At 44.6% G+C, this 24,556-nt stretch overlaps 1 protein-coding gene across 8 annotated transcripts in view; it reads left to right on the top strand.

Annotated features, from left to right (window-relative positions):
* Positions 1-24,556, top strand: part of hydin (HYDIN axonemal central pair apparatus protein) — a 981,559-nt gene that overhangs the window by 196,096 nt on the left and 760,907 nt on the right. For all 8 annotated transcript variants that reach the window (XM_072279252.1, XM_072279251.1, XM_072279249.1 and 5 more), the window contains exon 11: positions 13,123-13,241. In XM_072279252.1, the coding sequence (XP_072135353.1) occupies positions 13,123-13,241 (119 nt within the window). The remainder of the gene's footprint in view (positions 1-13,122; positions 13,242-24,556) is intronic.

The raw sequence follows: 24,556 nt of genomic DNA, 5'->3' as shown, positions 1-24,556 counted from the left end.
GTAGTGGACAGTGAGGAAGGTTTTCAAAGCTTGCAGAGGGACTTGGACCAGCTGGAAAAATGGGCTGAAAAATGGCAGATAGAGTTTAATACAGACAAGTGTGAGGTATTGCACTTTGGGAGGACAAACCAAGGTAGAACATACAGGATAAGTGGTAAGGCACTGAGGAGTGCAGGAGAACAGAGAGATCTGGGAATACAGATACAAAATTCCCTAAAGGTGGCGTCACAGGTAGATAGGGTCATAAAGAGAGCTTTTGGTACATTGGCCTTTATTAATCAAAGTATTGAGTATAAGAGTTGGAATGTTATGATGAGGTTGTATAAGGCATTGGTGAGGCCGAATCTGGAGTATTGTGTTCAGTTTTGGTCACCAAACTACAAGAAGGATATTAATAAGGTTGAAAGAGTGCAGAGAAGGCTTACAAGGATGTTACCGGGACTTGAGAAACTCAGTTACAGAGAAAGGTTGAATAGGTTAGGACTTTATTCCCTGGAGCGTAGAAGAATGAGGGGAGATTTGATAGAGGTATATAAAATTATGATGGGTATAGATAGAGTGAATGCAAGCAGGCTTTTTCCATAGAGGCAAGGGGAGAAAAAAACCAGAGGACATGGGTTAAGGGTAAAGGGGGAAAAGTTTAAAGGGAACATTAGGGGGAGCTTCTTCACACAGAGAGTGGTGGGAGTGTGGAATGAGCTGCCAGACGAGGTGGTAAATGCGGGTTCTTTTTTAACATTTGAGAATAAATTGGACAGATACACGGACAGGAGGTGTATGGAGGGATATGGTCCATGTGCAGGTCAGTGGGACTAGGCAGAAAATAGTTCAGCACAGCCAAGAAGGGCCTAAAGGCCTGATTCTGTGTTGTAGTTTTTCTATGGTTTCTATTACAATGGGATAAGCGTCCTTTATTTAAGGTTAAACAAGATTGGGAAAAGGAACTCAATTTGACTTTTATGATGGAAGATTGGTCGCGGACTCTGAAGCTGGTTAACTCTTCTTCGATCTATGCTAGTCATTCACTGATTCACTTTTAAATTGTACATCGTTACCATTTGACGAAGGAGAGACTGTCTAAAATATTTCCTAATGTTGGTAGTTATTGTAATAGATGTAAAACTGAGACAGCTATACTGACACATATGTTTTGGTCTTGTTCTATACTGGAACAGTTCTGGAAGTCAGTTTTTTTGACAATTTCTAAAGCACTTAAAATTAATTTACAACCTAACAAATTAACTGTGCTTTTTGGAATAATGCCTCAAAATACCTGTGCTATCTCTGTGTCTGACCAACATGTTATTGCATTTGTTACATTGATAGCTGGGAGGGCCATTTTGTTGAAGTGGAAGGATACATCAGCTCCCACTTTGTTAGAATGGTTCTGTCAAGTGATGCTATGTCTTAGTTTGGAGAAAATTAGAAGCCGAACCTTTGAACCTATGTTTGATTTTGAGAAAAGTCGGGGTTCATTTGCTCGTTATTATCATTTGAGTTAATTGATAGATTTCCTCCATGATCTAATTATAAATTTTTGGTACATTTTTCTTTTTTGCCAGCGGTTTGATGTTTATCTTTAGAAACTTTTTGTATGACGCATGGCTCCGGGGGTTGTACACCTAATGTGGTTTTTTCCCCCCACTTTTCTTGCTTAGTAGGGGTTTTTTTATCACCAAAATTTTTTCAATCTTTAAAATAATGTTCTTTTTCTTGAGACGTTGTAAGTGTTGCTTACTTTGATGTACTCGTGTTAATTTTGGATAATAATAATAATAAAAAGATTTTAAAATATTATTATCTGGATGGCTTTAGAATAGGAAAGGGGAAGGTGCAATAAGACTTGGGTGTCCTTGTCCATTAATCACTGAAAGCAAATGATTAGGTGCAGCAAGAACTTCAGAAAGCAAATTGTACATTGCTATTCATTGTAAGAGGAGCAAGGCTGACCATGACCTCAGTGAGACCTCATCCAGCACTGAGAACTTCATCTAGAGGATGAAAGGAGTGCAGTGAAGTTTTACTCAGTGGAATCCTGGCGTGGCAGGACTGATGTATGAGAAGAGATTGGGTCAAAGAGTCATAGAGTTACTTACCACAGAAACAGGCCCCTTGGTCTCGTATTTATTACAGTCATCACACATGAAAGCACCTCTCCTAGAAGGAGGTAGACATATTTTGGAATGCCAAAATGGATCAAGGGATACAGGGAGAAGATGGGAACAAGGGAATGATCAGCCATGATTGTGTTAAATGTTGGTGTAGGCCTGATGGGTCAAATGGCCTCTTCCTCCTTCTGTTTTTATGTTTCTGTGGTGGAGTTGTGGAGAAACCCTATGGGAGGGACCAAAGGATAAAAAATAATGAAGGACAAACCAGCAGGTGCCATGATCCTGCATTGTAGTGGATGGACCTAATAGTTTGGGGACTGATGCCTGGCAGTTCTTCATGGACAGTTTCATCAGGGTTGTTCTGAAGTGTTCCAGAAAGAACATGGAGCAAATATCTCATGTTGACTGACCATTATGGTAGCGCAACTTGTGCCAGGAAGTGGCTTGTCAAATTTCCAGAATGACGCAAAGCCACCTGGAAATGGTTGTTATCTCATTTCACTTGAGAAATAAGTGACTTAGCTTGGGGGTGGAAATATCAGCCAAAGTTACAGTTGTTACAGAGCCTTCACTGATTGTTACTGATGTAGGGACATCAAAAAATTCATCGTGATGCCTATGAGAGCGGAATAGTCTGCTATATTCTTATACTTGTAATCAGTTTTTGATTCACATACAAGCAAAGTTTGACATCTGTGGAACATAGAATTATGTTTGGAAAAGCTATAAGAAATTCCAAATACACATACCACTCTTTAATTCTTGATTTTGAATTGATGGAATGCTTCTCATTTTTCGAATGGAAGTAGTTCAATGTATATTACTCATCTCATCCCTATTTGCAGAGCTATGATAGGTAGGAATAGTGGTGATGCTGCCTCATGGCTCCATTGAGCCAGATTCGACCTTGTCCATGCTGTTGGCTCCCTTCAGCTATTTAATTTTCCCCCACATCCTAAAGATGCACGGTTTGGTAGGCTAATTAACCACCTAAGTTGTCCCTAGAGTTGTATTATTCTAGGAGACGTATGGCGCCTCAGTTAGTAAGTATACTTAAACAGATTTTGAGAAACTTAGGGAGTGAAGTAATATAGATTGACAGGAAAATATTGGTTGGGTCATAGATCAGGTAAAATCTTATTAAATGATAGATCAGGTGTCCTGTTATTTCGGTTGTTCCTATTTCAGGATTTATCCTGTATGTGACTGGGAGCATTGCAGTTGACAGGTTGACAGGCCACCCTTATCGTTGGATCAAGACTTGCAGTAGTACCTGGCTGATTGACCCAAGATTAAAGATGTAAACTCAAAACTGTGAATCTAAAAAATCACTTCACAAAGCACAAGTCATTTTTCAGCCTCATATTCAGTTTAATGTTATTTTTAATGGAGTCACAGAGAATCATAGAGTTATAGAAAGCAGTAAGAGGCCCTTTGGCCCATCCTGTTCTTGTTGGCCGTTCAGTACCTATCCATACTTGGTGCCATTTGCTTTGTAACTATGTACGCCTTCAAAGTTCAAAGTAAATTTATTATCAAAGCATGTATATATTACCTTAAACTATGATGAGATTCACCTTCCTAAAGTCATTTACAGAAAAATAATCACAGAATTTGTGAAAAAATATGCATAAACAAAACTGACAACAGCCAATGTGGAAAAGAAGACAAATTGTACAAATAATTAATAAGTAAGTAATACAGGACGTGAGTTGTAAAGTGTTCTTGAAAGTGAATCTGTAGGTCATAAATCATTTCCGAGTGGTGGTGAGTGAAGTTACCTTCCTGCACCATCTTCTCATGCAGTGGTTTTCAGATTCGACCCTGTGGGTGAGAAAGGTTCACTTCTTATCTAAAATCTATGGTTTCTGGTTTTACACATCTCTGCTATGTGGAAAAGTTTCTTGTTATCCACCTAATTTATGAGCCTCATGAATTTCTACACCTTTCTCAGATGTTCTGCTGGTCTTTGCTCCCACAAAACAAACCCTACCTAACAATCATTCCTCATAACTGAAACATTTCGTACTAGGCAACATCCTGGTGAATGTCCTCTACAGCTCTATTACCTTCTTCCTTTAGTGTAGTGATCAGAAATAATCAACTGTGACATAACCAAAGTTTCATAAAGTTGTCCCATATCCTTCCTGTTCTTATATGCTGCGTCCTTACTAATGAAGGCCAACATTTTGCGTGCCTTCTTCACCACCCTATCTGTCTGTGCTGCCGTCTTTAGTGATCTGTGGACCTGTACACTGAGATCTCTCTGTTCCTTAGTGCTAGTCTCCTAGGGCCATGCCTTTAATAGACGAGCCAAAAACCCTTTCTTAATCTGTTAATAACTTTATTTTATCATGTTAACTTTCCATCCTCAGCAATAGTTCTCAGCTGATTTGGTAGGCAGCATCTGGAATTCTGATGAATGAAAGAATTGCTTTCTCTCTCACTCTATCTCTACAGATGCTGCCTGTCCTGCTGAATATCCTTAACATTGCCAGGGGCTGGTAATGGGGACAAGCTCCCACTACCTATTAAATGCTCCCAATGGTGTGTGCCTCAAATAGCCTCTGACAACCAAGTTCAGCTCCTAGCTTTCATGTGTTGCTCAGCAACTAAGTCCAGTGGAACTGTTTCTACTGACAAGAGAAGGGGCAAATGCAGATTACTGGTGGCTTAAAACCAGTCATTTCGGGCATATGGGGCTCATCAGCCATGATTGGCAGCTCATCTAGAAGAAGGAAAATTCTGATCTCAAACCTCCTCTGCCTTGCGACTATATCCATTCATGGTGAAGGATTCGGGAGTAAACCCTGAGGGAAAAATCTGGAGCTGGGGTCCCTAAGGCAGTCCTACGTTGAGTTCAACGCTGACTGGCAACTTCGGTGGTGCTGCTGGTTCAAACTGTATCCGTCACTGCTGAATCTTTGGGTTCATCACTTGTGGAGAGCAGGAGCTTTAGTGAGGGGGACAGATAGGCGATTCTGTGGGCGTGAAAAAGAAACAAGGATGGTAGTTTGCCTCCCAGGTGCCAGGGTTCATGATGTTTCTGAGAGCGTCCACAATATCCTCAAATGGGAGGGTGAGCAACCGGAAGTCGTGGTACATATTGGTACCAACGACATAGGTAGAAAAAGGGTGGAGGTCCTGAAAGCAGAATACAGGGAGTTGGGAAGGAAGCTGAGAAGCAGGACCTCAAAGGTAGTAATCTTGGGATTGCTGCCTGTGCCACATGACAGTGAGTATAGGAATAGAATGATGTGGAAGATAAATGTGTGACTGAAGGATTGGAGCTGGGAGCTGGGATTCAGATTTCTGGATCATTGGAAATTTTCTTGGGGCAGGTGTGACCTGTACAAAACGGATGGGTTGTACTCGAATCCGAGGCGGACCAATATCCTGGTGGGGGATGTTTGCTAATGCTATTGGGGAGGGTTTAAACTAGATTTACAAGGGGGTGGGAACTGAAGTGAAGAGACAGAGGATGAGGAGGTTGGAGCACAAGCAGAGACAGCTTTTAGGGAGTTTGTGAGGAAGGATAGGCAGATGTTAGAGCAAAGATGTACTCAGCCTGATGGTTTGAGATGTGTCTGTTTTAATGCAAGGTGTAACATAAAGAAGGCAGATGAACTTTAGAGTGTGGATCAATACATGGAACTATGACGTTGTGATCATTGCAGAGACTTGGATGTCTCAGGAGCAGGAATGGCTGTTAAGGGTGCCAGGCTTTAGATGTTTCATAATGAACAGAGAGAGAGGCACAAAAGGCAGGGCCGTGGATTGCTAATCAGGGATAGTATCACAGCTGCAGAAAAGAAGGAAGTCATGGAGGGATGGTCTACTGAGTCAGAAACAGGAAGGGGGCAATAACTCTACTGGGTGTTCTTCATAGACCCCTCAGTAGTAACAGGGATATCGAGGAGCAGATGGGGAGGCAGATTCTGGAATGGTGCAATAATAATAGGATGTGATGGGAGATTTTAACTTTCCTAATATTGATTGGCATTTCCTTAGGGCAAGTGGTTCAGATGGGATGGAGTTTGCTGGGTGTGTTGAGGAAGGTTTCCTGACGCAATATGTAGATAAGCCAACTAGAGGAGAAACTGTACTTGACCTGGTATTGGGAAATAAACGTGGACAGGTGTCAGGTCTCTTCGTGGGAGAGCAATTTGGAGGTGGTGACCACAACTCTATTTCCTTCACCGTAGTGCTGGAGAGGGATAGATCATAAGATCATAAGACATAGGAGCAGAATTAGGCCGTCTGGCGCATCGAGTCTGCTTTGCCATTCAATCATGGCTGATCCCTTTTTTCTCTCCTCAACTCCAGTTTCCGGCCTTCTCCCCATAACCTTTAATGCCATATCCAATCAAGAAACTATCGATCTCTGCCTTAAACACACCCAACGACCTGGCCTCCACAGCTGCATGTGGCAATAAATTCCATAAATTCACCACCATTTGGGTAAAAAAAATTCTCTGATAGGAGCAGGCAATTTGGGAAAACATTTAATTGGGGTAGGGAGAAGTATGATGCTATTAGGTAGGAACTTGGGAGCAGATGTTCTCAGGGAAGGTCACGGCAGAAATAGAACATAGAAATCTACAGCACATTACAAGCCCTTCGGCCGACCATGTACTCCAGAAACTGCTTAGAATTTCCCTAGTGCATAGCCCTCTATTTTCCTAAGCTCCATGTAGCTATGCAGATGAGATATACCCCAGGCTACCATGGAAAGCTAGGGAGGAGATTGGTGAGCCTCTTGTGATGATCTTTGTGTCGTCAATAGGGATGGGAGAAGTACTGGAGGATTGGAGGGTTGCAAATGTTGTTCCCTTGTTCAAGAAAGGGAATAGAGATAACCCAGGAAATGCATGGAGTTCTGCTTAGATGTGTTCCATTGAGGTAGGGAAAGGATGGTAGGGTTAAAGAACCATGGTGTACAAAGGATGTAGAAAACTTAGTTAAGAAGAAAAGCTTACGAAAGGTTCAAAAAACTAGGTACTGTTAGAGTTCTAGAAAATTCTAAGGTTGCTAGGAAGGAACTTAGGAATGGAATTAGGAGAACCAGAAGAGGCCATGAGAAGTCCTTGGTGAGCAGGATTAAGGAAAACTCCAAGGCACTCTACAAGTATGTGAAGACCAACAGGATAAGCTGTGTGAGAATAGGACCAGTCAGGTGCGATAGTGGAAATGTGTGTATGTAGTCAGAGGAGGTAGTGGAGGTACTTAATGAATACATTGCTTTAGTATTCACCAAGGAAAAAGACCTTGGCAATTATGGGGATGACTTACAGTGGACTGAAATGCTTGAGCATATAGACATTAAGAAAGAGGATGTGGTGGAGCTTTTGAAAAACATTAAGTTAGGTAAGTCACCGGGACCGGATGAGATATACCCCAGGCTACTGTGGGAAGCAAGGGAGGAGTTTGCTGAGCCTCTTGCGATGATCCTTGTGTCATCAATAGGGACGAGAGAAGTACTGGAGGATTGCGAGGTTTCAAATGTTGTTCCCTCGTTCAAGAAAGGGAGTAGAGATAACCCAGGAAATTATAGACCAGTGAGTCTAACTTCAGTGGTGGGCAAGTTGTTGGAGAAGATTCTGAGAGGCAGGATTTATGAGCATTTGGAGAGACATAATCTGATTAGGGATAGTCAACATGGCTTTGTCAAGGCCAGGTCATGCGTTATGAGCCTGATTGAATTCTTTGAGGATGTAACTAAACACATTGATGAAGAGAGAGCAGTGGGTGTAGTGTATATGGACTTCCGTTCCCCATGCAAGGCTTCTTCAGAAAGTAAGGAGGCATGGGATCCAAGAAGACCTTGCTTTGTGGATCCAGAATTGATTTGCCCACAGAAGGCAAAGGTTGCTGTAGATGGTTTGTATTCTGCATTGAGGTCAGTGACCAGTGGTGTTCTGCAGGGCTTTGTTCTGGGATCCCTCCTCTGTGATTTTTATAAATGACCTGGGGGAGGAAGTAGAAGGATGGGTTAGTAAGTTTGCTGATGACACAAAGGTTGGGGGTGTTGTGGATAGTCTGAAGGGTTACAGTAGGACATGGATAGGCTGCAGAACTGGGCTGAGAAGTGGCAGATGGACTTCAACCCAGATAAATGTGAAGTGGTTCATTTTGGTAGGTCAAATTTGAAGACAGAATATAATATTAATGGTAAGACTCTTGGCAGTGTGGAGGATCAGAGAGATCTTGGGGTCCGAGTCCATAGGACACTCAAAGCTGCTGTGCAGGTTGACAGTGTTGTTAAGAAAGTGTACGGCCTTCATCAACCATGGAACTGAGTTCTAGAGCCGTCAGGTAATGTTACAGCTATATAAGACCTCGGTCAGACCCCACTTGGAGTACTGTGTTCAGTTCTGGTCACCTCACTACAGGAAGGATGTGGATACTATAGAGAGAGTGCAGAGGAGATTCACAAGGATGTTGCCTGGATTTGAAGGCATACCTCATGAGAATAGGTTAAGTTAACTTGGCCTTTTTTTCCTTGGAGTGACGGAAATGAGAATTGACCTGATAGAGGGGTATTGATCGTGTGGATAGCCAGAGGTTTTTTCCCAAGGTTGAAATGGCTAACACGAGGGGGCATAGTTTTAAGGTGCTTGGAAATAGGTACTGAGGGGGTGTGAGGGGTAAGTTTTTCACACAGAGAGTGGTGGGTGCGTGGAATGCACTGCCAGCGGTGATGGTGGAAGTGGATACAATAGGGTCTTTTAAGAGCCTGTTACATAGGTACATGGAGCACCAGCGAAATTCTAAGCCGCTTCTAGAGTAGGTTACATGTTTGGCACAACATCGTGGGCTGAAGAGCCTGTAATGTGCCGTAGATTTCTATGTTCTATCTACCTGGGCAAGCATAGCGTACTGCCCAGGCTTGCATATCTAGATTGCTAGGACGCAACATCTATGGTTGACCCTGACTGATGGAGGCCTTTCTCACTCACGCTGAGTATCCCCAGCCTCCTTTCAGTCTCTTTGTTTTAACCTTCTATTAGTTTTATCTTATTACTGTGAGTTGTAGCGGGGAGCTATTTGTGTTTACTTTTTTCTCTTTTCCTGGGAAATGAACATCGACTCCTCCGTAGAGATTGTTAAGAGCACCAAATTCCTTGGTGTTCACCTGGTGGGGAATCTCACCTGGTCCCTCAACACCAGCTCCATAGCAAAGAAAACCCTACTTTCTGCGAAGACTGAGAAAAGTCCATCTCCCACTCCCCATCCTCACCACATTCTACAGAGGTTGTATTGAGAGCATCCTGAGCAGCTGTATCACTGCCTGGTTCGGAAATTGCACCATATCGGATTGCAAGACCCTGCAGCGGATAGTGAGGTCAGCTGAGAAGATCATTGGGGTCTCTCTTCACGACATTACAGACATTTACACCACACGCTGCATCCGTAAAGCAAACAGCATTATGAAGGACCCCACGCACCCCTCATACAAGCTCTTCTTCCTCCTGCCATCTGGCAAAAGGCACCAAAGCATTCGGGCTTTCACGACCAGACTATGTAACAGTTTCTTCCCCCAAGCCATCAGATTCCTCAATACCCAGAGCCTGGACTGACACCAACCTACTGCCCTCTACTGTGCCTATTGTCTTGTTTATTATTTATTGTAATGCCTGCACTGTTTTGTGCACTTTATGCAGTCCTGGGTAGGTCTTTAGTGTAGATTTTGTGTTGTTTTACATAGTTCTGTCACACTGGGGGGTGCATTGGGAGCAAGGGTGGACCCAAATGTAAGACACATCTTGTGAGGTTACTTAGATTTAGTTTATTGTTCAATACCAGGAGAGCTAGGCAGGAGCAGGAGTAACGGACTGGACAAGGACTCAGGACTACGACTAGGCTGGGACTAAGGCTCTGGGCGTGTACTCGGAATCTGCTCCCAGAACTGGAGGAGACATGAAGAGGCTAGGGTATGGACTCCGAGCCCGAGACTGGGCAAGGACCCAGTACCTGGGTTTTGCCTCGGGCTCGGACCCCAGAACCAGGCATGGACATGACATGGGCTAGGGAGAGGAAGAACATGGAAAATGGAGCCTCGGTCTTGGGAGAGCAGGTACATGGAACTATAGACACATACACAGAACACAGAGTCGGGACCCCTCCTTGGGTACAGGACATAGGGCCGGGACTCACACACAGAACAGAGAGCCGGGACCTCTCCTTGGGTACAGGACTTAGGACCGGGACTCATGACCCTGCGTGGGGCAATGGCAAGACGGCATGACTTGCCCCACGGAGGAAAGGACAGGACAAGACAAGACATGACTCTCCGCGGGGCAACGGCAAGATGGCCAGACTTACCCCACAGAGGCGAAGACAGGACAAGACCAACACGAAAGCACACCAGGCAGTACCTATCTAGCTCTGGTGATAGAACTAGACCGAAGTGCAGGCGAGGGCTGCAGACGAGGGCTAGAGGCGAGAGGGGCAGAAAAGGGATTCAGACAGGAATCACAGACCGCCAGGGCCAGTACTTGACTCGGAACTGGGAAGCCACCAGGGCCAGGACTTGACTTGGTACTTGAATGCCGCCAGGGCCAGGACTTGACTTGGTACTTGAATGCCCCCGGAGCCAGGACTTGACTTGGAGCCTCCGGGTAGTGGCGAGCTCTTGACTCGGCCCGGGAACAGTAGACAGCGGCTCCTGATTCCCTCCGGCCGGTTAACTGACGGACCCACCTTGATGAGGAAACTTTGCAGGCTCGCTTCGGCGAGGTAACTGGGCTGGGTTGCTCCAGTGAGGAAAGGCGAATTACCGGCACTCGCTTTGGCAGAGACTAGGCTTGCTCCGGCCAGGTGACATTAGCACACTGTACCTTAGATGACTTTGCAGACGCTCCCGCGCCGAACGGTTGAAAGCCGGAGACTATAAACTACTGGTTCAGCCGAGTGTTAATTGCCTCTAATCGCCAAAGTCGAGGGACACGGAAAAACAGGGAATCAACGGTCCGGATCGTAACATAAACAAGGTAAATTTAAAGGGACCCCGATCTGGACCATGACGGTTCAGTGTAGTTTTTGTCTTGTTTCATGTAGCATGGTGGTTCTGAAAAATGTTGTCTCGTTTTTACTGTGTACTGTACCAGCAGTTATGGTCGAAATGACAATAAGAAGTGACTTGACTTGACTTGATGTCCTGTTTTATGTTTGTCGCTGACAGCAAGGCCACGATCTGGGATTGTTCATAGTATTATAGCCATTAGGAATGTCCACCACTTGCATGTATAATGGACTTCAGTCCTGAAGTATTAACTCTGAGGGTTGATTATTCACATGAAACCTATATTGAATCAGAATATAAATACACAGCATAATTCCATATTTATTCTCTCTGATTAGATTCAAGAGTTTCAAGATTGTTTAATGTCATTTCTGTACACAGGTGTAAAGAAGTACAAAATAATTGCTATAATAGTTTCCTTGTGTTTATTTTCCAATTATTGCCCAAAATAGCTTGATTTATTTGCTGATTTATCCACACCAAATCAGGGAGCAGAAATGATGACTTATATGATTCTGATTTATATCAAGGCCACATTTGAGGTTTTCTCACTTTCAAAAGGAAAAATAACTATTCATAGCTCAAAGTACAGCAAGAAACTGGTTCAATGCTATTCAAATACTGTTTTGGAAGAAGCATTAATATTATTTAATATGTCACTTGTATATTCAAAAGCTAATGGATTAGAAATTGTATTGTGTCCAATTAGAAACAGTAGACCCTGCTGGGGAGGTTAACCTACACTTATTCATGATGGTGCAGCCATCATGCATTTTATCATAATCACTGTGAAATTATCTACATGCATTTCAGCTATGCAACATTTCTTCTGGCGATGCATGGTTCATGATCATTGGTGGCTCACTATAGCGCAGCTAGTACCCAGTCATATGTGAAATTGGTATCAATTGATACCTTTAAATGGCAGCATTCTTGATCAGCTAGAGCATTGCTCAAAGTGTAGCAATGTGTTAAATTCTCGCACCGATAAGATGAATATTTAATGCTTTTGAAAATTCAATTCATGCCAGACTGGTGGAGGGAAGCTTTTATCACTCCTGCTAAACTGTCTGTTATATCAGTGTCAGAGTTGGCAACTTTTTCTGGTGATTTTAGGTGAGGCAGTGTGAGTGATTTGTCAGGATTGAGGCACTATGTAGAGAAATGTCTGACTTGGGTGACCACAGGGACAACTTGGCTGTTCCTCATGATCCACTTGAGGAGCAACTAGTCACAACTTTCCCAGCTGGCACAAAGACATTTGGAGAATTCCCAGTTTTTCATAAAACCATAGCTACAATGTGGGGAAAGGTCCTTTGGGCCACTGATCTGCACTGACTACTGAGCACCAATTTTTACACTAATCCTACCCTAACCTACTTTATTTTTCCTAACACCTCCCCCACCCCATATTGTACCTGTAGGAGCAATTTGCATTGGTTTGGGAATGTGGGAGGAGTCTGGAGCATTCGGGGGAAATCCGTTACAGGGAGAATGTGCAAACTCCACACAGCACTACAGAGTTCCTGAGAGGTTAAAGCCAATATATATCAGTCAAATTGGAAGACCAAATATTATGTCCCAAGCCAGTCTGTTTTTCATGCATCTGTTAAAATTTAGCAGGCTCAGTCTAATTACCAGATTGAAGTTGGTGCTGTCTGTAGTTAGCTAAGTATCTGCACCATTGAAAGTGGGAGCATCAGGTGGTCTGTTGGATTTAGAGGGTGTATTTCAATCCAGGCTGTGGGATTTTAGATGGCATTCTGGAAGGATTTTATGGACCTTTGTCAGGCAAAGGTGACAATGCTCTATAAGGAGGTTTCTTTCCATGCAGACATCAGGTGGTTCAGTGTGAGCTATCACAGTTCAGTGAGATCACAAAAATGATTGATGAACACAAGTTGTCACAAATTGCTTAAGCATTTTCTGTTAGGTAATACCTGCTAAAGTTTAAAGTTGATGCAGATTGATGTTTTGGTTCTCCAGGTCGGGAGACTCGCTTGCCTCTCCGTATCAAAGCTGAAGGCATGGGCCCCAAGCTGCTTCTGAATTTTGACCAGATTGACATGGGATTTATCATTATAAACTCCAAGCACATGTATGAGGTAAATTGTATAATTACATTCTGTCAAGCTACAAAATCGACTTGAATGTTTTGTTCTGAAATTATTAGGATATTTAATCTGGTTAAATGAAAAACTCAGTTATGGAGTTGCATGGACCGAACAATAATGTATTAGCTGATTAGAGTACCAAGTGTTATGTCCCGAGCTGATCTGTTTTTCGTCTACTTGTCCATTATCTATTATACCATGGCAGATTCATTTTAATTCTATATCTACCCCCTGCTTCTGCAATTGAAAGGTCTGTAAAAACTCATTGCCCTGTCCATCTGTTGTCTGTCTGCAAAAACCGGAAATAATTTGCACACTTAAATGATAAATTGAACTGAAAACCTGCTTAGTTTAGTGATGTATAGTTTCAAAAATAAAAGAAATGGAATGGGGAGGGGGGGCAGAGACTGTCATTTCATCTGCCAGAAATTGATTTCAAACTTGTCCGACTAGTAGTTTTAAAGTGCAAATGTGGAATGAGTTTGGATAGGATAGATTAGATACTATACAACTGTGGAAAATGAAAATGCATTGCACATTTTTATGAACAAGTTTTCTTAATGTTTGGGATGAATGATATTGCTAGAACAGAATATTGCTTTAGTGAGAGAAGGCAAAAAAAACCTGTAGGTTGATTTTTTTTTCCCAGTTTCTATTATGGTTTGCTTTTTTTGTTCTAAGAATTACCCCTTATAATCTCGCTGCGTGTTCCACGCAGGGTCACTCACTTTTGTATCTGTGATGGTCAATCTTGGAAGTTACTGCTGCCAGCATACAAAAGGTCCACTTTTATATCCATTCCGTATCATTTCAAATATTGCATTCCAGTGGCATTAGCCACAGGTCATGTGCCTGACCTTTAACACCTTGTTATGGGCTCTGCTCTAAACCAGCATCTGTTAATTGCCCTCTTCACAGCAAGTGACAGTCGATAATTTATGGCTCTTTCTTCTCAATCAGCAACAAGCTTGATTCATGCAGAACAGATACTGACTCCCAACAGTCAAAAATCTGCATGCTATATCCAACCAAAGAACATCTCACAAATAACTTCTTATTTGGAAATGATCTCTAGCCCAGCAGATTACCTGAAGCATCATTGTGTCTTCTTTAAAACACTGATCAAGCCAAACAATTCAAGCTCACAAAATGGAGAACAGACTGTCTTCACAAAATGTTAGCCTCCATCACCAAGGACAAAGGTAATTGGTCTGTCTGCTTCCACTGTCCTTGATTCATTCAAATTCACCGATTTGTTGACTGTTGTTCTTTCTGGGCAACACTTTATAATTGCACAGTTAAAGCAGTAGAGTTGCCAGGCGGGATAGTGGAATGCGGCAAGCCATCCGAGGAAGTGGCTGCAGTTTGAGGAGGATATGGTCCATATATGTTTTCAGTCGGGCGCCGGATGCTCAGAGAGATTTGGTGGGGGGTGGGCGCCCGGCGCTCGGCCGGGGGCTGTGGTCGAGTGGTCGGCGACTTGGGCTGGCTCCCCCACCGGACTTAGTCTGGTGAGGAGGATGTGAGGACACCCAGCAGGAATAAAAAAACAAGACCTGACAAAGGGAGGATGAGCTCCTTGTGAGCCAACGGCCATCTTCCGTGGAAGAGATTAAAGCCCCACCACGTATCTATAAATTGTATGCTATGCACCTAGTTAGAAGAGATGATGACTTGTGCGCTGCACCGTGTTCCTGGACCTGCCCAAGGCCTCCGCCTAAGGAAGGACCGAGCTCGAAGAAGCGGCCGCGGCTGGAGGCCAACATGGCCTCGGGGGCAGCGGCAGGCGGTGCCAAAGTGGCCAGCGAGAACAAACTGGAGGAGAGTCTGTACTCAGTGCTGTCGCAAGATCGAAGAAGATGGAGGTGCATATCCGCCAACCCTGGATTCGGGACGGCACCCACTGACTAACTGAATGACTAGTCCATATAATTGAAGCCGTAGTCGAGGGAGATGTCAATAGATGTCTCGAGACCACGTGAACTATCATTGTCAGCTTTGTTACTGAGGCATTCAGACTAATGGAGAAGAAAGCCAGCAAAGCCCGCTACACAATGAATGATAGGGCATCCAAAATACACTAGCTGATCAAGAGCTCTGATCTTTGACTAAACTGTACAGGGGAACAAATAAAGAAGAGAAACCACTCCTTGCTGAGCTCCATAACATCTTCGGTAGAAAGCTTATGATACTGTGAATGGCATAGAAGTTGGGGAGAGAGAGAGAGAGAGAGAGAGTCAGTAAATGAGCTGCCTTTATTGAAAACCCTTGTGGATTCACCAAGCAGCTGATAGGACAGAAGCATAGTGGGAACCTTGCGTGCTCCAAACAAGAGATGGATCTACACCTCCTGAACTCCCTTAGCGATTCTGAGAGGGAGCGGGAGCTAGGAAACCATAGCATCCTGGTAGATCCTTCTTCTTCTCCATTTGAGTGCAATGGCTGGGACCCCAGCTGGAAGGAGCTCCAGGAAGTAGTCAGACCAGCCAGAGCCCTGGTGAGACCACACCTGGAGTACTGTGTGCAGTTTTGGTCTCCAAATTTGAGGAAGGACATTCTTACTATTGAGGGAGTGCAGCGAAGGTTCACAAGGTTAATTCCTGGGGTGGCGGGACTGTCATATGTCGAAAGATTGGAGTGACTGGGCTTGTATACTCTGGAATTTAGAAGGCTGAGAGGGGATCTTATTGAAACATATAAGATTATTAAGGGATTGGACACGCTGGAGGCAGGAAGCATGTTCCCACTGATGGGTGAGTCCAGAACTAGAGGCCACAGTTTAAGAATAAGGGGTAGGCCATTTAGAATGGAGTTGAGGAAAAACTTTTTCACCCAGAGAGTGGTGGATATATGGAATACTATGCCCCAGAAGGCTGTGGAGGCCAAGTCTCTGGATGCTTTCAAGAAAGAGATGGATAGAGCTCTTAAAGATAGCAGAATCAAAGGTTATGGGGATAAGGCAGGAACTGGATACTGATTGTGGATGATCAGCCATGATCACAGTGAATGGCGGTGCTGGCTCGAAGGGCCAAATAGCCTACTCCTGCACCTATTGTCTATTGTCTATAAGATGTATAAGAGCTGCCCTAAGCTCTTCCAGCTTTGGAAATTCTTTAGTGTTTTCTGGTGTAGCGGGTGGTAGACCTGAGGAGAGCTAAGGTACTGGTGATGCCTGTTTCCATCCAGGGGGTCAGTGTGGACATGGTGGAGGATTACAAATACCTGGGGATACGAATTGACAATAAACTGGACTGGTCTAAGAACACTGAGGCTGTCTACAGGAAGGGTCAGAGCCGTCTTTACTTCCTGAGGAGACTGAGGTCCTTTAACATCTGCCGGACGATGCTGAGGATGTTCTACGAGTCTGTGGTGGCCAGTGCTATCATGTTTGCTGTTGTGTGCTGGGGCAGCAGGCTGAGGGTAGCAGACACCAACAGAATCAACAAACTCATTCGTAAGGCCAGTGATGTTGTGGGGATGGAACTGGACTCTCTGACGGTGGTGTCTGAAAAGAGGATGCTGTCCAAGTTACATGCCATCTTGGACAATGTCTCCCATCCACTACATAATGGACTGTTAGGCACAGGAGTACATTCAGCCAGAGACTCATTCCTCCGAGATGCAACACAGAGCGTCATAGGAAGTCATTCCTGCCTGTGGCCATCAAACTTTACAACTCCACCCTTGGAGAGTCAGACACCCTGAGCCAATAGGCTGGTCCTGGACTTATTTCATAATTTACTGGCATAATTTACATATTACTATTTAACTATTTATTACTATTTTTCTATTACTATTGTATTACTATTTATTATTTCCATGATTATTACTATTTACTAGTTACTAATAGTAATATTACTATTACTATTTATTATTTATGGTGCAACCGTAATGAAAACCAATTTCCCCCGGGATCAATAAAGTATGACTATGACTATGGTCAGTGGAGGTGTGCAGCAGGAGTCTGGATCCCCAAAGAAGAGATCTCCAAGGACATTGAGCAGTTTAGATCCATCTCACTGCTCAGTGTGGAAGGGAAGATATTTTTCAGTTTTGTTTCTCATTGCCTGACTGAGTTGCTCCTCTAAAATTCCTACATTGATACACCTGTACAGAAAGGAGGGATTCCCTGAGTGCCAGGATGCCTTATAAATGAGGATAGAGGAGAATGGCCAAACTGATTCAAGCTGATTAAGTTCAAATTCCAATTCAAATAACCATGCATTACAACAGTGATGCAGAAGAGCATCCATGAATGCACAACATGTTGAACCTTGAAGTGAATGGGCTACAGCAACAGAAGACCAGAAACATACACTCAGTGAAATTCAAAGTTGAAAGTACATTTATTATCAAAGTATGTATAAATTATACATCCTTAAGAATTGTCTGCTTATAGACAGTCATGAAATGAGAAACCCAAAAGATCCCAATTAAAAAAAAACAAATCATGCAAACAATACAGTAAGCATCAGCATTCAGAATGAAATTGAGTCGATAAATCCAAAGCTTGGAGCAGCTCGATCAGTCCATCACACAGTGGGGCAAATTGCTGTGAAGCTCACAGACACTAAACCCAGAGCAGCCGGAGCACGACACATCCTCAGCGCCGAGGGGAGTGATGTAAAACGTTGCAGAGCAGAACCGGCCCTGACCCTCGCCTCTGGTCCCGACACCCTGCCTTTTCATTCCACCTGGCCCAGCATTTAAATTGTCCAAGCACTGGGCGACCCTGCACTCGGACCTGGGCCTTGCCAGAGTGATACACTCGGGATGGCCCATACTTGATGCTTCCTAATCAGTCCGATGCTTAGATGGATCCAACCTCACTCCTGGTTCAGGTGGACAGACTCCGAAACAACTCAGCTCCAACTTTTCTCCGCTGTGCTCTCTCCAATTCCATCTCTGACTCCAACGTCATCTCGACCGTGCCTTGACCTTGCTCTAGCCACTCAAACATGCCTCGACACCATCTTGCACCTGCAAGGCTCATCCTTCGGATCAGCTTCGCCTTCGATCACCTCTTCATTGTTTGTGGTGATCGCTTAGCACAATTTTCCACATAAGTATTATTAATAGAGCATTTAGTCATATTTCTTGCTTTGAAAACTGCCAGTAAGCTGTCACCCACCTTCAGTAGTGCCATCTTAAACTGGAAGTGGCCTCTTTATTAGGTGTAAGAGGTACCTAATAAAGTGGCCACTGAATGTAGGTATTCTAGTGCATGAATCACACAAAGAAATGCACAATAGTTTAGATGCACAATAGTCAAATGCACAATAGTTTAGATAGAAATGGCTTATTGTTCCTTATCGCAAATGAAAAGTTTAGAAATAGGTACATTTTGTTGCAGTGTATTGAGGAGGCCACATCTGGAGTACCGCACACAGTTTTGGTCCCGTATGTCAGAGAGGAGAACGACAGTCCATTGAGATTAACCAGACTAATTGCCACAATAAAAGGATTGCCATGTCAGAGAGGCTAACGAAATTGGTGTGTGTTCTTTGGAGTTTTGAAGAATGACACATAACCTGACTGAAACATACAAGATCCTGTGGATACATGACAGAATAATCTTGAGATACTTTGGTTAGTGAAAGAGAGTCAAACAAGGAGACATGATTACAAGACACTGGTCATTAAAAACAAAGCTGAGTAGAAATTTCTTTTTGCAGAGGCTGGTGAATCTCTGAAATTCACCATCCCAGAAATCTGTAGAAGCTGGAGATTGAATTATAGAAGATAGAGATACTATAAATACATTTTTGCAGGATTTGGGGATTGAGATCTTTACGAATGCTAGAGAAGAGGGGTTGAGGCTACCCATCATCACATTGAATCCCAGGACAGGTATGAGGGGCCTGGTGGCATACTCCTGCTCCTATTTGTTTATGTTCTTTTGTATCAACAAGGTCTACAACAGAAGTATTGAAAACCTATACTCCAGACCACCTGGAAAAATCAGGGCCTTGTTCATGGACAATGCCACCTGACCAATATAATTGAATTGTTTGAACTGTTAAAGTATAACGATGAAGTCAGTACAGTTGATGTAATCTACATGGACTTCAACATGGCATTTGACAAAGTCCCACATGGTGAGCTGGTTCAAATGGTCAGTGGCAAGGTGGCAATGGAAGGTGATGTGTGCCATTGAAAGGTTCTTTTCATGAATGAAAGCCTGTACCTAGTGGTGCACCACAGAGAATGGCAGGATTCTTGCTGTTTACTATACACGTTAATGATCTTGATATGAATATGGGATGCGTGATTAGACCACAAGACATAGGAGCAGAATTAGGCCATTCAGCCCATCAAGTCTGCAATGCCATTCCATCATGGCTGATCCTGGATCCCAGAAAAACCCCATACACCTGGCTTCTCACTATATCCCTTGATACCCCAATCAATCAGGAAAATATCAATTTCTGCCTTAAATGTACCCATGGACTTGGCCTTCACCAAATTCTGTGGCAGAGCATTCCACAGATTCACTCACAACACGCTGGAGGAACTCAGCAGGTCGGGCAGCATCAGTGGAAAAGATCGGTCGACGTTTCGGGCCGGAACCCTGACCGATCTTTTCCACTGATGCTGCCCGACCTGCTGAGTTCCTCCAGCGTGTTGTGAGTGTTGCTTTGACCTCAGCATCTGCAGATTATTTTGTGTTTACGATTCCACAGATTCACTGCTCTCTGGCAAAAGGTCTCAAAGGTTGCCCCTCAATTTTGAGGCTGTACCCTCTAGTTCTGGATACCCCTACCATAAGAAACATCCTTTCCACATCCATCTAATCTTTTCAATATTCAGCAGGTTTCAATGATATCTCCCCACATAATACTAAATTCCAGCAAGTACAGGCCCAAAGCTGCCAAATGCTCCTTTTATGTTAACCCCTTCGTTCCCGGAATCATCCTCGTGAACCTCCTCTGGACACTCTCTAATGACAACACATTCTTTCTGAGATATAGAGCCCAAAACTGTTGACAGTACTCCAACTGCAGCCTGACCAGTGTCTTATAAAGGATCAGCATTATCTATTTGTTTTTATATTCTACTCCCCTCAGCGGGAGGAGAGAGAGCAGCGCGCCGCATGTGCGCAGCCCTCCGGTGAGAAATGATATCATATCCGTTAAATGGGGCCGTGGACAATTCTGATTTGATGGAGACAGACCTGAAAGCACAGAGGAACATCTGGAGAAATTTCTGAAACGCCCGTTTGCTGCTGTCATTACTGCGTGGTCGGGAATCTTCTGGAGGGAAGGCCTCAAAATCCCCGGCTTTGCCTGCTCTTGGTGACCGAGATTGAGGTTGAATTGTTCAGACAGAGATGGCGCTCAGTATTCGATGTCGGAGAGCTGATCGGAGGCTCGATGTTTTCAGATGACTCAGATTTGGAATGTGGTCGAGCATGGCAGGGAGAGTTTTTCTTCCTTCTCCCTGAAAAGTGAAATGTGGGACATTTGAGAGACTTTGAACTTTTTACTGTGCTCATGGTCTACTTCATCAAGTTATGGTATTGTTGCACTGCTGTAACTATATGTTATAATTATGTGGTTTTTGTTAGATTTTTCAGTCTTGGTCTGTCCTGTGTTTTGTGATATCACACCGGAGGAAATATTGTATCATTTCTTAATGCATGCATTACTAAATGACAATAAAAGAGGACTGCGTGTCTTCATAATCTAATCTAATAAATGCCAACATTGTATTTGTTTATACTTAAATTTATCTTACATCCATCCCACAATGTGAGGGAGTAAAAATCTTCACATTATGACTTTTTCACGATATACAGACATAGGAATTTTAAAGTCTAATAGCTTGTAGAAAGAAGCTGTCCCATAGCCTGTTGGTCCTGGCTTTAATGCTGTGGTAACATTTGCCAGACAGAAGCAGCTGAAGCAGTTTATTGTTGGGGTGACTGGTGTCCCCGATGACCTTCCAGGCCTTCTTTCTGCACCTGCTGCTGTAAATGTCCTCAATGGAGGGAAGTTCACATCCACAGATGCACCGGGCTGTCTGTACCACTCTCTGCAGTGCCCAGCGATCAAGGTTGTGCAGTTCCCGTACCAGGCGGTGATACAGCCAGTCAGTATGCTCTCAATGGTGCCTCTGTAGAAGGTCTTGAAGATTTTGGGGCCCATGCTGAACTTATTCAGTCGGCTGAGGTGGAAGAGATGCTGTTGTGCTTCTTTTGCCACAAAGCCAGTGTGTGCAGTCCAGGTCCAGGTGAGATCATCGGTGGTGTGTATACTGAGGAACTTGAAACTACTCACCCTCACAACTGCAGACCCACTGATGTTGATAGGGGTGGGCCTGTCTCCATTCCTCCTGTAATCCACAATCAGCTCTTTTGTTTTTTGGACATTGAGGGTGAGGTTGTTATCCTGGCACCATTGTGTCAGGGTGTCAACTTCTCTTCTGTAAGCTGTCTCATTACGACCAGAAACAAGGCCGATCAATGTCTTGTCATCGGCGAGTTTGATCGGCAGATGGAGCTGTGTGTGGCAGTACAGTCGTGGGTGCAAAGGGAGTAGAGAAGGGGACTCAGGACACAACCCTGGGGGACACCTATGTTGAGGGTCAGAGGGGCAGAAGTGAGGGAGCCAGTCCTTACCACCTGTCGGTGATCTGATAGGAAGTCTAGGATCCAGCTGCACAAGGTGGGGTGCAGGCTGAAGTCTCTGAGCTTCCTGTCAAGCCTGGAGGGAATTATGGTTTTGAATGCTGAACTGTAGTCCAGAACAGCATTCTAACGTATAGATCTCTCTTCTCCAGGTGAGTGAGGATGGTGTGTAGAGCTGTGACTGTGGCGTCACTGGTAGACCAGTTCTGTCGGTAGGCAAATTCTACGGGGACCAGTGTGGGTGGTAGCATATCTAACCTTCAGGTTCGGCCGGTGGCATTAGTCTAGGGGAAGACAGTCTCCGGTCCCACCAAACCTGTGAAATGTTGTTGTGTGGATGCTGCGTGATGCGTTCCCCTGTTACAAATCAGTACCACGAAATATCAGAGAGTACACCATATGTAATTAAACGATTGAGCTTTATAATTCTTAACTTGATGATAGGGGTAGTAAAGAAAACAAAAAGAAAAAGGGTCCATTTTAATGAAACAGTCTAATATGCACGTTGGAGCTCATGGTTTTCCATCTTTTAGCTACCCAACAATTTCCTTCGAGTGTCGTTGACTCCCGGACCCTCTCTTTAAGTCCACTCCATCTTGAGGTCTACCAGCTGGCTCCTCTCGCTGACAAACAGACCATGAACACCACTTCTCAGACTCACAAGGAAGAAACAGCACTCCCCTCATTGGATGGCGCACATTCCAAAGCCCCTGTTATCTTTAGTCATAACCCAAACACTGCTGCTACAGAGAAACCATTACATTAGCAGTGAAACTTTTCCCAGGGTGTTACACACAGCCGCCAACAAATGCAGTCATGTCCTCATGACTTTGAGATAATTCGCAAAACACAAAGTCCAACCCAGGTGACATAGCTCCATACAACGGGAGGGGACACACCAGTTCCCCAGCAGGAAGTCCCGACTCCTGCTCGTGGTTTTCCAGAGCGTCCACTAAGAGGTTCTCGCCCTCATGCATTTCAGGAAATTTGGGGGTCCTCATCACTCTCGCTACTTCCCTGGGCACATAGTCCCTCATCTAAATTCGGTATCCGGCCCAGTGCAGCCATGCACCTCCTCAAAAGCAGCCCGAAACTCCGAGTGCACGGACAATGTTCCCAGAAAGGTCTCCCCAGCCGTCTCCTTGTAGGCCCCCATGAGCCTCCTCACAAGAGGAGTGTTAGCCCCACCAGAATAGAAATGCCACCTTCTCGACAGGGTCCAGACAAACCAGCACTGATGTAACAAGGACTTCAGCCACTCCCACATCGGCCGCTGAAAACTCCAGCTTCACTGACAAATAACCGTCGTATGGATAATTACTGGCACTAAGACCCCAGAACTCCAGTGCACTGAATGGCATCAATGGTAAATGTGTCAGATACCGGTTGTAAAACGAATGGTACAGCAACTTGACTTGCGACCCGGTGTTGAGTGTAGCTTTAGCATAAATACCTTCTATCCGTAGCGGTACACTGGAGCTTGGCCCCACTAAGCCTTCAAGAATAGTGCTTTTCGCTTTCAGGGGTTTCTTGATATATTGCTGGGAAAGTGTTCCCCGAGAGACACCAGGCCGTTCCCTCACTGGGTGTCCTCTTAAGTTTCCCGATGTCTCTTTCTGCTTGGGTAGTCGGGGGCTCACTTTCTGAGGGGCTTCCCTCCACTCACCCTCCTGCCTGAGTGGCCCTCTTCACCACAGTTATAGCAGACAATACCGGCAATCCCTCTTCTCGTGGAACCCCAGCCACCCGCAGCCCTCTGCGTAGCCCATCCCTTTAGGGGATAGGGGGTCCACCTATCTATCAATCCGATCATACAGGGCAGTGGGGGGGCACACCTGCTGATAACAACCAGGACATCTCAGTTCTCAACTCTACCACAATCTCCTTTGCCACGCTCCGGGTTGGGCTAACTGTGGTCACTTCGCCACTGGGGGCTACAACTGAGGGCTGTACCCTGCTGATGGAGCCCTTTCACGCCTCTGACGTATTCTCCTCCTCTCGTACCTCTCTGATCAGTTCAACAAAAGAGGGAGAGGAGCATGTCTTATGAGACAGTCAGAGACACTAAGCGATCAGGTCCTGGGACCGGCGTCCTTTGCTGGTCCACCTCAGCCGCCTGAATGACTCATCTGCACCACCAGCAATTTAGCTGCCTCTCTTGCTGAAAAATGTAGGCCGAAAGCTTTTCCCCCTTTTCCTGACGCATGTCCTGAAACCCCGCCATGAGCTCCATTGGGCTCCCTGTTGTGCCAAATGCATTTTCCAGTGCCTCCATGTAATTGCAGTGTTGGCTAGGGGGTACTGGATTTTCTTGGCTCTCACCACGTCAGCAGCCTGCCCCCTCAAACTCTCAAGCAATCTCTGTCACTTTATATCATCGGAGCACTGCCACTCATCTAGCAACTGAGAGACCTGCTCTGCCCAAGTCTCATACTCCTCTTTCCCCTCAGGGGTGGGCGTTATTCCAGAGAATATTCTTAGCTTCCGGTGGGGACCCTCTGCTTGTGCACCGGGCCACTTATTCGCCAGAAGGTAAGGGCTGATGCCAACTCAGAACTCTCACTCTTCACTGGGGGAACGGGGACTAATTAGACATTCCAAATCCGACCACTCCTTCCCCTCACTCCTCAGAAACGAGGGAACTCTGCCTTTGAAGTCTCTGCCCCCAGCTACGGGA

The sequence above is a fragment of the Mobula birostris genome, chromosome 15 (genome assembly GCF_030028105.1).
Source record: "Mobula birostris isolate sMobBir1 chromosome 15, sMobBir1.hap1, whole genome shotgun sequence".
In the NCBI taxonomy this organism is placed as follows: domain Eukaryota; kingdom Metazoa; phylum Chordata; class Chondrichthyes; order Myliobatiformes; family Myliobatidae; genus Mobula; species Mobula birostris.
The sequence above is the reverse complement of the archived record's forward strand: the minus strand, read 5'-3'. Positions and strand labels throughout refer to the sequence as shown.